Below are 16,155 nucleotides of genomic sequence, written 5' to 3'. Positions count from 1 at the left end.
AAGAAAAGTAGGACTGCCAAGAACAAATTCCAGACCGAGGTCAAATTCAGAGACTTCCTGTTAAATAGTTTTGAAGAGAAACTACACAAAAACCATGTAGAAAATTCAAAGGGCATAAAAATGAATGTTGTGTGAAACTTTGCACTGACTGGCCATCTATTTTTAGAAGGCTAGCAATTCATACCCATTTTAAGCTCATTATCAATGCAACACCTTCCTATAGATTCTCAAGTAGGCACCACCTCAATATAAATAATAAATATCAACAGTAATCAAGTGGAACTGGAATTGCAGCAAATTGCTACATAGCTAGTAGAATTTGGGGGTAAAAAAAACTTGCAAGATCCAGGTGCTGGATTGGTGATCTTGTGTTACTGCCATGTCTGTTTGCAATAAGGTCTGGAATTTTTTTGATGTGTTAGGAGCTGGTGCATTGTGCATCTATTTATAGAGAAGAATGTAGAATATTGCAATTAAAAATTAGCAGGATCCATGAGGATCCACGTCCCAATCTGGGTCCTTGTGTCACTAGGACATGCTGGTGTCCAGAACTTCATAGTGAAGTAGGAGCAGTTGGTTTGTTCTGTATTCAGACAATAGAACAGGGCTCTCAAACTTTTGTACTGGTGACCCCTTTCACATAGCAAGCCTCTGAGTGCAACCCCCCTTATAAATTAAAAATACTTTTTTATATATTTAACATCATTATAAATGCTGGTGGCAATGAAGGATTTGGGGTGGAGGTTGACCCCTTGAGGGGTCCTGACCCCCAGGTTTTTTTTTTAAATAGAAAATCAGGCTTGGAAGGGACCTCAGGAGGTCATCTAACCCAACTGCCTGCCCAAATGGCCCCCCTCAAAGATTGACCTCACAATGCTGGATTTAAAAGGCTAATGATCAACCCACTGAGCTATCCCTCTCCCCTGGGATAGAATTTAGGAGTTGAAGCACAAAAGTCTGCAAGATCCAGCAGGATCCCAGAGCAGGTCTCTATGGCATCAAGATACTGGAAAGTGAGAATTCTCTATTCTAGAATTTTTGTGTGCCCTAACAGGGGTTGGATGTGTTTTGTAGTTAGGTTATGGGATTTGTGGGCTTTGGTGAAAATGGGGAAGAGTCCACCAGGATTCCATGTTCCAGATCCAGGCCTGTGTAGTGCTACTGTGCTGGGACACATGGAGGTCTGGAATTTTTTGGTGCACTAGAATGGGTTGGATTTCTTGGGAATTTAGGTTGTTGTGTTTGGGGGTAGGGGTGCCATATTCTGTATCCTGGATCCAGGTTTTTGCAGCGCTGAGGTCTTGACACTTTGGTGCAGTAGGAGTGGTTGCATGTGTTCTATACTCGGGAGGTGGAATTTGGGGGTTCAAGCCCAACCACCAACAGGCTCCATTTCCTAGATCCAGGTCTTTGTGGCACGACGGCACACGGGGGGAGGGGAGGGCTGTCCAGATTATTTTAGTGCAGTAGGAAAGGGTTGGACGTGTTTTGTATTGGGGAAGGTTGGCTGCAAGAATCTGGCAGGATCCATATAGATCCGGCTTTTCCCTTTTTCCTCAGCCCCCCCTGGAAACGGTGCATAAAGAGAGCGCCCCGGGCTTCAGCCGGGGAGGCAAGCAGCGAGCAGAGGGAGCCGCTCTGAGCTCTGCTGTTTTTCCTAGAAACGGATCCGTGCACCTAGAAAATAACAGGGAGAGAAAAAAACACACGAAGATCCTGTTGTTTTCGGTCGCTGCCCGAGGAATAATTTGGAGGAGAAGGCTCCATATTTCTGCTGCTGCCGAGGCTGCGGCGCCGGGGATGGAGCGCGGGGCGCGGGCCGTGTAGCGGGCTCGCCCAGGGGCTGCCGTTCGGCCAGGCTCGCTCCGCCCGCAGCAGGATTCCGGCCTCGGCCCGGGCGCTGCCCCGGCGGCAGCGGGATCCCAGCAATTGGGGGCTGGTGGGGCTGAGTCCAAGGCCTCCCCCTCCCCCGCTACACACACGCCCCCCACCTCTGCCGCCGCCGCTGCCGGGGACAGAGGCTGGTGCCTGGGGCCCGACCCTGCTGCGGCTGCCGCTGCCTGCGCCTGGGCGGATCGCAGCCCGCGAGGGGCGGCTGGGTGCAGGAGGCGCGGGGCCGGCGGAGGAGGGAAGCTCCCGATGGCGCGTCCGAGGCCCCGCGAGTACAAGGCTGGAGATCTGGTGTTCGCCAAGATGAAAGGCTACCCGCACTGGCCGGCCAGGGTGAGTGCGGCCTGGGGCTGGGGCCGCGGCCTGGAGAGGGGGGGCAATGCAGGGAGCCCCCCCAGCGCAGCGCCTGGCCCGACCATTCCCCCGCTGCTGCTCCTCTGCTTCTCCTGGGGCGGCTGCGGCTGGGTCCATTGCAAGCCCAGCCGCAGACACAGCCCCAGCCTTCCATGCCTAGCGCTGGAGGGGGACAAGGGGTCTATTCCCCGCTGGATTATTGTGCATGTTTGCTTGGATGTGCAGATTTCTCCGTGCCCCCCCTCTTCCCGGGAGAAGGAGGGGGCGTGCAGGGATTGTACCTGAATTATTATTATTATGGGGAGTTGGCAGCTCTGCATGATAATGATGCTATTTATTATACGCCCTCCCCCTCTCACTACCCCCCTTCCCCACTAGTGAGGGCTCCCGCCAGCCATCCTACATGCACATTTCCAGGCAGTTGCAGAAAAGCTGCCTTTGCCCACAATAGGAAGCCACAGAGAAAGAGACAAACAGGCATAGCCATCAGAAGGCCAGATCTGTCTCTCTTTCAGCTCAGGAAGTGTCTGCTGCATGGGAAACACACATTGGAGGAGAGCAAGGCCCAGAATTTAGGCAACAACTCTTTGCAGGGTGCCTGATGCACAGAATACACCATATTTGGGGCTGCAGTGGGCGGAGGAGGCATGGTCTGCTACAAAGAGATTAGTGATAAACATGGGCACAATCCTGAGGGATGCAAGTTATTAACTGAGAGGAGGAGTTGGACTACATCACCTCCATTTTTTCCATGTACCCTTCCAAATGCAGGCACATTGGGTTTCACTGGGGGGCTGATCATGTGGAGAAGTTCTGGGCTTGTGAGACAGTGGCTGGTTTTATTTTGTGGTGGTTTGGGGTTGTGGTTTTTTTATTTTATTATTATTATTCCTTTCCCATCTTTGATTATGAACTGGTTTGAAATAACTGACTTGGAAAAGCATCATGGGCATTTGCCAACCAAATCATCCCACTGTATATTTAATGTCCATATTCAGTAAAGCCCCAAAACAGAGCAGGGCATTCCCAAGGACAATCTGATACCACAGCATACTTACAGCCGTCTCTTCCCCTTTTTTCGGTCACCCCAGTGTACTTTGTTGTGTGATCTACCTAGCAGGCATCATCCAGTGCCAGTCTGTGTTTATTCATTGTCCATTCCATCCTCTGGGGGGTATTACAACTATTCAGTGCTACATTCGGTTTTCATTCACAAGTAAAAGACAGTTGTTGGTGTTTATGATCTGCGAGAGCTTGAACATTATAAAGTGTTGTGCAAGAAAGTACAGGAGAGCAGGGTCAAGGTACCATGGACTTTACCATTGCCCTTGAGAAGACGATGAGAAAAGGGTACATGTAAGTGGTGAAAAGTGAAGCAAGGGGCATTGTGTGTGTGGCTGAGAGTGTGAGTGTTGAGCTGCAGACACAGTACAAGGAGGGAAAACCAGTATCAGAGGCTTAAATGAAACTTGATAGAGAAGGGAAAAATCAGAGGATGCTTAATATTAAAGGGAACAGAAATAAGGACGCACGCCAGTTGCTTTGGCAGAGCAGGCTGAAATTCATTTTTGAATAGGCATAAGAACATAGAACATAAGAGTGGCCATACTGGGTCGGACCAGAGGTCCATCTAGCCCAATATCTTGTCTTCCAATAGTGGCCAGTGCCAGGTGCTTCAGAGGGAATGGACAGAACAGGTAATTATCAAGTGATCCATGTCTAAACTTCACATTGTATTTGTAATTAATGTCTCTGATCAGGATTTATATTCTCATATCTGCTTGTGATGGCTAACATCGTGTTAGAGGTGAGGATTCACATTAGTAGAACAATAGAGTCTATTGTAAATCGATTTCTTTCTTACATCAGCCATGGTTTAATTTAATCTGAAAATGGATTAGCAAGCGACTTTAACAACTCAGATCATTCCAGCTTTGGGTTTGATCCTGCTCCCATTGAAGTCAATGGCAAAACTCCTGTTGATTTTCCTAAGAAAAGCACTACTCTTCTCCTAACTCGCATGCAACAACATTCTCCTCGGAGTGCAGTGAATACTAGCCCTATGGCTTTGTACTCGTGAGTAAAAAGGGAGTGTTGTTAACTCATGTTAGCTAACATGGTAACTAATTGAAGTAAATGGAAAATAGGATAAGGCTCTTTGTTTCAGCAAACTTTTATTTATTTTTTATTATACACTGAGCGCAGATGGGCACATCTTTGATTGTGTGTCCAGCAGGCTAGTCAAAGGTATTTTCCTCAGGATACATCTTCACTAGGAAAAAAGAACTGTTGTTAAATTGTGGTGTTAGGTGAAGACCCCAGTGAAGACAAAGTCATCTACAGTTTTAACATGAGGTTTTGCAGGTTGAGATAAAGGCTATGAGACTGCTTTGTTTTCAGTAGGATTTTACCTTGTGTTAGGTACTATGTGTTAGTGAACGCAAGTTAACAACACACCTTTTTTCCTTGTGAGGACAAGGGAACAGGGTTTACACTAATCTTCATTGTGCTCCAAGGAGACTTGTGGCATGCAGGTGAGGAGAGAAGTAGAGATTTTTGCAGGTGAGATGGCAAGTGAGCTCCCCTGATTAACTGAACCCCACTTATCAAGAGGTTTTGCTTAGGCTGAAGATCTTTGTATGATCAAAGTTCAGATGTGCATATACTGCAATATAACATTTATAAACCATTTGTATGCTTGATCCTTAACCTCACATATAAAAAAGCTACAAATTTTATTTTAAAAATACTGGTTTAGTAATCCAAAGAGTTTACTTATTGTTTTATTTAAATAATTTATTGTTGCAATGGCCCCTCACAGAGGGCGTGTTGAGACTCTGTGGTCCTTGGCAGGAAAGTGCTATAGGAGGGCAAAATAGTTACCTGTATTTAGTGAAGTGGAGCAGTATTAAAGCAGGACAGGAAGTGGGTAGCCAGCTTTGACACTAAGCCAGCCACTTCTTACCAATATGAATCTGCCGTTAATTCTGTTGACTTCAGCAGGAAGAAGATCGAGCCCTGTGTGGGCAAGAGCAACATTCTGCACAGTGAGAGAAGAGGTGGAAAGTGGCTGATGTGTAGAGAAACCAATAGGGAGTGCTGCTTAAAAATGGAAGGCAGGCTATGACTCATGAGCTTCACTAGCTTATGATATTGAGCATCATCTCGCAATAATAACTTTTAAAGGGCCAAATCCTGCAGTCCTTAGTCAAAACTCCAATTGACAGTCATTCTGGTATTTCCATGCTCTGTTGGAAAGACTCGCTTTACAAAACCCGTCTTTGTAAGGCACTTTTGGATGTTCGGAATATGAAAGATGTCACTGCAGTCACGTTGACTTCTCTCTGTTTTGATCTTGCAGTCTTTACTCAAAGACAAAACGCCCATTGGCCCCAATGTAGCCTAACAAGTAGGGATGGCAGGAATTGGGCCAAAGTCTGTAAGTTTGGTATCCAAGGTGACTTATGTGAGTAGATCAAGTACTATCTTGCGTCAAAAGGAAGAGTAGCAGTTTGGTGTAATAAGATGCGTGTAGCACTTTTGATACTCCATGTATCCAAAGGTGCATTTCAAAGCCATGAGGTAACTACTAAGTGGCCAGAGCCCCTGCTGCTGTAAACAAGTGAAGTTCCATGGAACTATGCAGATTTGATCCAACACTGACAGTACATGGATTACATAGTCAGAAGAGGTATTTAGTATGCATGGAGGAAGCATGCTTGGATGGTTGAGGTACTAGGGTGAGACTAGGAAATATGGGTTTGGTTCCCAGCTCTGCTATAGGCTACCTGTGCGACCCTGGGTTACGCAGTCTTTCTGGGCCTCAGTTCACTGTCTGTAAACCAGGAACAACAACACTTGCCTACCTAACAAGTGTGTTGTGTCAGTAAAGTCATTAGTGTTTGTGACTTGCTCAGCTACTACCAGGATGGGAGCCATATCATTACCTAGACACATAGAAAAATATTCATTGCACCTTCCAGATGTTATATTCTAGTTTGTTGAACGGGTGAATATTGGCCATTGGTTAGCCACTTAAGATTAAATGAAAGGAAGAATACAAAAAATCAATAATTGTGTTCATTTCATCAGTGGCCCTGAAGAAATAATAAGCAATTAGATGACACAATGTGCGGGTGATTAAAAAATAAGGAGACCGTTAATGCAAATGTAAAGAAAGGAACAAAATTCTGAATGACCTGAATAATGCTAGATACTTAACTAACAACAACTTACTAACTAAAATTTGTCACCCATTTTGGGCAAGAATTAAGCTTCTGGGGAAGTGGATTAAAGTGTTTATAAATAACTGAATAATGTAGGCGTTTGCCCAGGTAAGTGATTTATGCAGTTCACCAAACAAAATGTAAGATAATGTGGCTTGGGATAAGAGAATGAGATTTGAGTAAATTCAGATAGCTTGTGCAAGGATGGTTAAGTTGGTTTGGAACAGTACAGAAGAGATCTAAACAGATATTGCAGTGAACTTTAATTTGCCACACACGAAAGGTTTAGAAAGATGCTTTTCACTTCTCATTCAGGCAAAAATATGTCCCTTAGAGTTATGATGTTACACTAACTAATCTAAAGTTTACAGTCTCTTGGAAATCTGAATTTCTTCTCTTCTAGACCCACATCTATCTCCTTCTCCCTTATAATTCCTTGCTGCTGCTTTATACTGACAGTGCCTTGTATGTCATGTTTGTAAGATATGTTTGACAGCACATGTGATGCTGCCTGGTAAATGTACAAGAGTCACACTTAAAGAAGATAACATTTGGCAGCAATTACCACAAAAAGGGTTCCTGAGGTATTTATATATTTTAGGGAATCAATGTGTGATCTGATACCGCTTGCCAGTAACTGTTAGTAAACTCTGGCATTGTAATGGGGACCACTGTCTGTAATATTAAAATAATTTCTGCAGCTGAACATAAGATACAAGGGTAGGCTGATAGTTTCCAGCCCAACACATTTAAAAATTATCTTTTTAACTGTGACCCAATCTAGCAACCCCTGTAAGACATGTTTAACTTTAAGCACTGAGTAATCCCAGTGTGGAACTTAAGTTAAAGTTAACCATGTGCTTTGCTGGATTGTTGCCTAGAAGAGTAACACTATTAACACTATGGTACTGTATTAAAGAACCTTTAAAAAAAAAACACCCTACCAAAATGTGAAATAATACCTTCAGTCTTAATATTCACTCTTCAATAAAACAGTGAAGAACAGTGTGGAAAAATACATTTAAGACACATGCACAGAAATTTTAGAAACAAATTATGACCCTGATTTTGAATTGGGATCCACTAATGTGAACTTCTACAAGACTGTGCATGATCACAGCATCTTCACTGACGGATTCCAGGGCAGGACCAGGACCCTGATTTTGACACAGTAAGTTAATATGCTAGATACTTAACTAACAACAATTTACTAACTAAAATTTGTATGTATGGCATCTTGGAAATATCACTGATCCCTCAAACAATCATGGAAGTACGGTTCTACATTTTAAAGTGTTTGATATTTTAAAGAGACCATTTGTTTTCTTATTGGACAAAGGACAAGAGAGGTAGGGTTTCCCTGGCAGAGTTTATCCTTTTTGGCAAAGAATGACAGACAAAAATGGTTTAGATCCAGAAAACTTCAAAGAGCCCATCAAAAACAGGCAGCAGATCTTTCTCTATATTTTCATGCCAAAACCAGTTGCAATCTATGAGCTTTTCTCTTTGGCCGTTTGGGACCTGTCCAGTCCTTTCCCATTTGCTTAAAGATCACTCTGTGCTTTTTCTCCATCCTTCCCCTGTTGTTGCTCTGGTCTTCTGCTATCACTTTTTGCCCTGCAGCTAAATCTCAGTCTCTCTCAGCCTATTCCTACTTTTCCACCCTCTCGTTATCTATCTGTCACAGGGGACCACTGGTGCAACCCAGTGTATTCCACTGCCTGTCCAGCTTGTGTGGTGTCACGGTCACAAACACACACCAGGTTGTTACCTTTTCACCAAGGTGTGTGTGTGTTCTTTTCTTACAAAGTAACAAGTGTAATGCAGGCGTGCAGCAATGGGAGACTTCTGTGCCACCTTCTTTCTGCAGCCCAGGCTCACTTTCTGAGCTGAGCCTTGCTTCCTGTTCATCCAACTTACTTCTGCCCAAATTGCCTCATTAGCCCAGTGATTACTATCCAGGTGCTCAGTCCCCCAACACAGTGTATAATTGGCTTCAATTAAGCCTGTACTCTTCCCAGTGCTACAGCAAACCCAGTGACTAGGGTGCTACTAGTTGTGCCCTGTCTCATACCTCCCCACTTATTTCTCCTGAGGCCTTTTCTTGCCTCTGGAAGAGGTCGTCTTTGCTGCCCATGCCCCATCCTCTTTGTGGGGTTAGGGTTCTGCTAGGGGTTCCTGTTCCTTTTGCAGCTGGCCTTCCATGGTCTCCTGCCTTCCTTCCATCAACGAAATGTACATTTGAGAGTGGAGGTTTTCTCCACATCTCCGCCTCAGGCTATAGGTCATTGCACCAGTCACACCTCACTGATCTCTCCTCCAGTTTACTTGGCTCGTGGTTTATATCTATCTGCATGAATTGTCTCTCTAGAGCCCCATTCTCAGGACCCCTCTCTTCCCCTGACTTATCTTGGCCCTGGTTTGGGACTGTCAGGGTAGGTTCACCCACCAAGGGTTCCTTGTCGGGACCCCCCTCTGTCTTCAGCTTGTTCTCCAGCTTGCCCAGGACTTGTTCCTCCTGGAAGTTGGCTGAGCCTCCATCCTCCTTCTCTAGGTGTCCCTGATCTCACATTACCTGCTTCGTTTTCCCCTTCTCAATTTTTCTTCCTCCCCTCAAGTCCTCCAGTGTGTTTCATCTTTCTAAGATTGTTATCATCTGTCTGTTATCATATACTGGACCTGGAAGGATCGACACTCGTGAGCTTTTTGCACAGACCCACTGGTTGGGGTCCCTTCCCTCCATCATCAACCTTTTTTGCATAAAGGTAATGAGATCCAGTCTGTTCTTAACATTGCTGAGTAAGGCAAAGACTTTACTAGCCCTACTTACTGCCATCTACACTTTCCTTCTACTTCCAATGGGATAACCGCCACGGGATAAGGGCTCCTTTCCTGACATATACAATAAATAGTTATCATCAACCTCTCTTGTCGCCACTGCAGCCTAACCAAGGTGTTCCGTATGAGGGAACACATTGCCACTGAATTCATAAAGCCCCTTGTCGTTCTTCAGCCTACTTCAGCTGGAATTTTTCTTATCTCAGGTCCCCACCCACAAAACTCCACAAACCCACAGTCCATGCAGGGGCAGTTTCTCTTTATGTGTTCTTGGCCCTTGTACTGGTTGCAGACTACTGCGCAGGCAGCAGGGGCATCATTGTTTGCCCGTGGCATCCCCTTCCCAGGCTTTGCTGTATGAGGTCCCCGCCCCTCCCTTAATTATAGGGGTATGGAGCTCTTTCCATGGAAAGTTTGCTTCCACAGACTCCTCTGTTAATTTTACCACTGCCTGTAATGATTCTGGCTAGTTCCTCCAAACTCAGACCCATGTAGTTGCAGGGAGGCGCTGTTTGAATGGCTCCAGAATAATGGAGTCAACTGGGGTCTCGATGAGCTGTCTGTCCAGCTGTATGCAACCATCTAGTGGCCTAGTCTGATCATTTCTGTGCAAAGGCCCTGGGACATATCCCACTGTTCCAGCTGGCTGCCCTGAATTTTTGGCATTATTTATCAATATTTGGCGATATTCAGACAGGTCGACCCTGTCTGAAATAACAGACTTCAGCGTATCATAGTCTTTGGCCTAGTGTATTTGCTCAAGGCTAAATAGAGTGCCTGAGCCTCACTGCCCAGATAAGGGGTTGGCCCAAGTGCCCATGCACTCTTGTTGTATTTGGGGCTAGTAGCCACCTGCTCAAAGAGTAGTAAAAAGGCATCAGGGTCATCCCCCAGGGCCATCTTACACAGTCCCAGGCCCACATTTCTATTTCCAGTCTGCTCACTGGACTCGACAGGAGCTGTCCTGTACCTGGGCCTGCTCCTTGATGAATGGTTGTAATGTTTGCTGGGGCTGCACCTGCCAACTCAGAAGTGCTTGCATCCCTGCCTGCTGGGTCTTCTGCATCTCCTCCAGCACAACATCAGGTCCATGGTGCTTGGATCTCCTGCCTTCATACATGTCCCTCTCAAGTCTCCTTATCAGCTGAGGGAGTTATTAATCCTGGACCAACTCCCACACATCACAGGGCACCTCTGCCACTACTCAGTGTACTCCACTGCCTGGCCAATTTGGTAAGATAACACATACCAGGTTGTTATCTTTTCACCAACGTCTGTGTGTGTGTGTGTTTTCTTTTCTTCCAAATTAAGACCATGTAATGCAGGTATACAGCAAGGAGAGGAGTCCGTGCCACATTCACTCCTTCGGCTAGGCTCACCTTCTGAGCTGCCCCTTGCTTCCTGTTCCTCCCACTTGTACCCTGATCCTTCCAAATACCTCGTTAGCTCAGTGATGATCACCTTCGTGCTCACAACCCCTCAACAAAAAGTATATTAATGGCTTCAACTAAGCTTGTACTGTTCCCTGTGCTACAGCAAACCCAGTGACCAGGGTCACTCTGTCACACACTCTTATGCTTTTGTCACTATCAGAATTGTGCAACTAGTATTGCCTGGTAGGCTTTCTCCATTAGTTTGTCATATTGGATCAATCTATGCCGTGATTTCATGATCAGCTGTTAAGCTCCTGCTTTATAAGGGGTTTTGCATGCAAAACTCCTGTGGCTACACCCGATGTTCTACATATGAAATGTAGTGAGATAAGCCCTTCATGGAATCCTTTCTTACCTTCAAGACTTTTTACACATTTTGCTTAGATAATCTGAATTTAAGCCTTATTTGCAAATGATGGAGCAGATATAAGAGAATGCTCTTTTATTGACTTCAGTGGCTCATTGTATTTATAGTTAATATTGTTAGCTGAATACATCATGTACTATCTCCTTCATTTTCCAAAAGAAATAATGAAAAATGTAAGTGTAAATTTCCCTGTATTTGGGGTGTGTGGGATCTTCTCTAATTTCACGCTCTTTATCTTGTGCTGTGTTTGGAAGCATGCTTTAAAACAGAATTCAGGTGAGGGTCATGCAGGGACTGCAATGACTGCTATAATGAAGGTTTAATGTAACGTTCATGATAAACCCCACTTTCCAGTTGCTTTTAACTTCTGAGAGACAAATTCCCTTTTGGGCTGAAATGTTCCATGCTTGGACTCAGCCCAGATGTAACTGTTCCAGGGAAATTTCAGCAAAATTCATCATCTTTTTATTTTTTTTTTAAATTCAATGGCTTGTTGTTATTTTAAACAACCATCTCCAAGTGCTCAGGTGAGAGTTTTGTACACAAATAACAGGAGCTGAATCTATTTTGTTTAACTATGGGCTGTCTTTTGTAAATCTGAGTGAATTTAAGAAATAGGCAAGAATGCAGGTTATTGGTTCAGTAACTTTGAAGCAATGAGTATTGAAAGTTTTTTGCACATGAGCACTTAAGTTTTTCTGTTGGATTTCTTTTTTCCCTCATAACTTTAAAGCTACTGAACTGGTGTTCATCAATCATTGCTTGTTTTGTGGATTTCAGGTCAAAGCTATTATTATTGTAAGTGGACATAATCCCATGGAAATCTTGCTTATGCTAGTGGTGAATCTGTCTCCTGAGTGAAACTTGCAGTGAATAAGGTTCTCAAAACTGTATGTACTTAATTATAACTCACTCCAGAGAAATATAAAAATTGCTAGTTTATATTATAATTGACATATGCTCTATTAATTGACAAATAATGTATGATGATACTGGCAGAGTATAAATTCCTTGTCTTATTGTATTTTATTTGCATTAAAGTAGATTTTAGAGGCTCCAACTGAGATTAGCCTCCATGGCACTAACTGCTATACAAACTGATATAAACGCAGGGAACAACGTTAAGGTTTGTGCTTTCAACTTTAAGTTTGCATTTCCTGCTAGTGAGTGCTTGATTTCCCAACCTTAATGTTGTGTTACACTAAATGTGGAAAGGTGAGTGTTAACATATAGAAACATATGTTTATAATAGCTTGCAACAATATAACTGGTGGTAATAAACACTTTCAAAGGATACATGACTGTCCTTTGAAGAAAGATCAAGAGGGCTTCCTGACAGTGATATGGATTAATCAGTAATGGAGAAGCAACTCGCTTTGGAGATTTAAATCTTAATTTGAACTGTAAGCCCTTCTGTGGCAGAGATCTTTTCTACATGTGGGCTAGTACAGTAACCTCTAAACGTAACTTGAATATGCATAATAAATGGTAACAACAACTAGAAAATATACTATATGGAACAATCCTTCACTGGCAAAATGTTGACTAGGGGCCATATTTTTAAAGTTATTTACATGCCTAAGGATGCAGATAGGCACCCACTGACGTTTTCAAAAGTGCCTGGAAGCTTATTTGCATCTCTAGGCACCAAAATACGTTTACAGATCTAGCCCTAGATGACTTAATAGGTCCTTTATGTCTCTAACTGCTATGAGTCTATGAAAAATATTTTAGTGAGCCAGAAGCCTAAAATCTAGGTGGTGCATGTTGCAATGAAAGCCCACCATTTAACTCTGCACTCTGACAGAGGCAGCATCAACAAAAAAGGCTCCAGTAGTTTGGATGATTCACAAGAGGAGCAACTAGAATAAACAGTATTTTACAGAAGTCCAAGAAATACTTGGCAGAAGAGGTAGTTTCATGAGGTAAACCTTCTAAAACTTAAAGGAGGAAATTGATCCAGCCTCCCCTCATTTCCTACTCTCAGAAAAGGCTCTGCATTTCTGGGTTTGGATTTTTCAGAGTGTTTTACATCATTTTTTGTAATGATTAGTTCTAAACCTGATACAGAAATTGGAAATAAAGTGCAGATTCATTTCCAGTCTTGCTTTGTTTTTTGTTTTACTGTCTGACTGGGAAGCTGAAGGACCCACATAAACCTGTTTTTTTTTCCTTCTGCTGAAAACAAACAAAGAAAGTGACTAATTAGAATAAATACTACAGCAACATAAAATAGCAGACTTCCATGGCCATGCTGTAACTCCCGTTTCTCCATTCCAAAGTCCCACATACTCCAAATGATCCAGGGTCAACCCAAATATTATCTTTTGCATCACTTCTGATCCCAAACGACACAGAATGTTCTTGGATTTCAGCAAGATTTAATACTCATCTCCCAGCCTTTTGTGTGACCTCCCTAAAGTCTAGAAATGCCTTCAGAAGTCAGCATAAAAGAATGGAGACAACATACTGCAGTGTTATATTCAATACAAACCCCCAAGGTTGAAGGGATATAAGTCTAGAGAATATGTCTCAAGGTTTATGAAAATGTATTATATCCCTAAATCCCTTTAAATAGCCTCTTACACCAGCGTGGCGAGATAATTACTGTACAGCTGCAGCCCTAAAAATACAGACTGGAAACAAGAAGTTATTTTGCCTTGCAGCAGCATGTAAAAGCCTAGAGAGAAGCTATCTGCCAGCTTCAGTTTAGCAGCTTGAACTGAAGGCACCATATAACATTAGAAAGAAAAAGCCAAGCCATGAATGTTCTATACACCAAGGAATTTCCTTAAGACCATAAGATAACAAAGCAATGTGTGTATATATAACACCCAGTCAGAGTGAGTGAGCAGTGAGGGAAGAAAGGGAAAAAAGGTTCCAGGCTGCAGTGACCTGGTTGGGACTGATGGGAAGGCAGTGATGCTAATCATAAAAGGATGTTTGATCCCAGGAAGCCAATACACTTGCATTCACTCTTAGGAGCTGGTAATGCATGCCTACTTACAAATGCAATTGCAGAAAAAAACCCATGGAGGCAGTGAGTAAAAGAAAATGTAAGAGACACGCTGTTAATGCAAACAGCAATTGGAGGCAGACCCATATAAGAGTTTTTTACTACATTTACCAAAAATAAATACATATTAGCTACAGCCAGCAAGCAAAGGTCTTTATCCTACAGATCCTTATGAATTCACTTTGGAGGGACTACTCACATGCTTAAATTTAAGCATATGCATAAATGTTTGCAGGATCAGGGCCAACGTGATGGAGTAGCATGTACTGGGAACTGCAGGAGATTTTTGTCAAAAACCTAAGAATGTATTGCCAGACAGTGTGGGGTAGATGAAAAGCAAGCAAGCAATAGTACTTCAGAAATGCATGGGAACACATCAGCAACCGACAGACTCAGATACCACGTTATCTATACAGCGTATGCTCATGAAATTTGCTCCCTCCCTCAGTGGGGAGAGGAAATATACAACAGCTTTTTGCCCCAAGTTATGACTCCCACACTCACTGGTTTTAGACAAGGCAAAAATAAATCTATTAACTACAAAAGATAGACTTTAAGTGATTATAAGGGATAGCAAACAGATCAAAGCAGGTTACCTAGCAAATAAACAAAAACACAATCTAAGATTAATATACTAAAGAGATTGGATATAAGTAGCAAATTTGCACCCTAAATGATGGTTTAAGCTGCTGCAGGTTCTTAAGGGGCAAGCTGCACTTGCTTTCAGCTTAAAAACCCAGGTATTCCTTTCACAGGCTAGAAATCCCTCTAGCCTGGGTCCAGCACTTCCCCCCAGTTCATTCGTTGTTCCTCAAGTCTTTCCAAGAGTCTCTTTGGGGCAGGGAGTCAGTGAAGAACCATGATGATGTCACTCCCTTGCCTTAAATAACTTTTCACAGGGCAGGAACCCTTTGTCTCCAAGCTTGGTTCCTATGCCCAGTCAGTGGAAAAACACTGGTATTCCAAGATGGAGTCCAGTACCAGGTGATCTGGTCACATGCCCCAGTAGAGTCATAGCAGCCATGACTTGGAGGCTATTTGTAGCATCCTCAGGAAGGCTCCCTGGTGGGAGATTAGCTTCTTCTAAGGCCTATTGTTTTCTCTAATGGCCCAACCATCTCGACTGAGTGCATTCTGGCTGGTGGGTGTTCCCCAAGTGTAAATATATTTGTAACACAGATACACAGTCAATATTCCTAACTCCAGATACAAAAATGATACTTGCATACAAATAAGATAATCAGATTCAGTAAATCATAACCTTTTCAATGATATCTCACATGCCTTATGTTGCATAAAATACATCATTATTATACCATACTCGTATAATAATGTTACTATGAAGAATATGGGGTGTTGTGTCACACTGGGATTGTGCCTGTGTCTCTGGCTGCTCATGGACTGGACAACCGTGAGCACCATTTTGTTTTCATGAATACCTTGCACTCTAGTGCTCCAGTCTGTGGGGTGGGTTTTCAAGGTCTCTGTTATTACTAGCCAGGACACTGTATAGCTTCCTAAGTATAAATAGCATGGGTATTGTTTTGAGAGAAAAATCCATTCATAAATATGTATCAATCCTAACCCAAAATGAAGGTTCAAGTGTGAAAGTGCTTTGAGTCAGACATACCCTAGTCTGATTAAATGGGACTCTGCGCAGGTGTCTGCGCAAGGCTGGAAATGGTGATAAGCTAAGAAATGCAGTAAATGCAGGGAGGGGAAGGCGGTTACAAATGGATCTTAAGGAGCTAGGAGAATATGTTAGACCTAATGTTACCTATAAATTGGTTTGTTAGGACATTTGGGGAAAACTCTAGATGTAGGGATGATGCTCCCAGGAAGCTTTGATCTCTGCCTTACAGCGGAGGTATATGATTTATCTCCTCCCCTCCCTTCAATTTATACCATGAGACCACCCCAGTTCTGCTACTAAGGAAGCCGCCAGGATTATGAAAGCAGAGGTGCGGTTTGCCCCCAGGAGCGGAAGTGATGCAGACTGCCATATGTGGTCCCTCTGCACTGGGATAATGA

The 16,155-nt window shown here is 43.4% G+C and overlaps 1 protein-coding gene across 2 annotated transcripts in view; it reads left to right on the top strand.

The window, feature by feature from the left end:
• The first annotated feature begins 1,555 nt into the window (after positions 1-1,555).
• Positions 1,556-16,155, top strand: part of HDGFL3 (HDGF like 3) — a 46,770-nt gene continuing 32,170 nt past the window's right edge. The window contains exon 1 of one of the 2 annotated variants that reach the window (XM_032790638.2): positions 1,556-2,223. In XM_032790638.2, the coding sequence (XP_032646529.1) occupies positions 2,140-2,223 (84 nt within the window). In that variant the 5' untranslated portion in view covers positions 1,556-2,139. The remainder of the gene's footprint in view (positions 2,224-16,155) is intronic. The other variant, XM_032790639.2, reaches the window with a different exon arrangement.

Source organism: Chelonoidis abingdonii, chromosome 9 (assembly GCF_003597395.2).
Source record: "Chelonoidis abingdonii isolate Lonesome George chromosome 9, CheloAbing_2.0, whole genome shotgun sequence".
In the NCBI taxonomy this organism is placed as follows: Eukaryota; Metazoa; Chordata; order Testudines; family Testudinidae; genus Chelonoidis; species Chelonoidis abingdonii.
The sequence above is the reverse complement of the archived record's forward strand: the minus strand, read 5'-3'. Positions and strand labels throughout refer to the sequence as shown.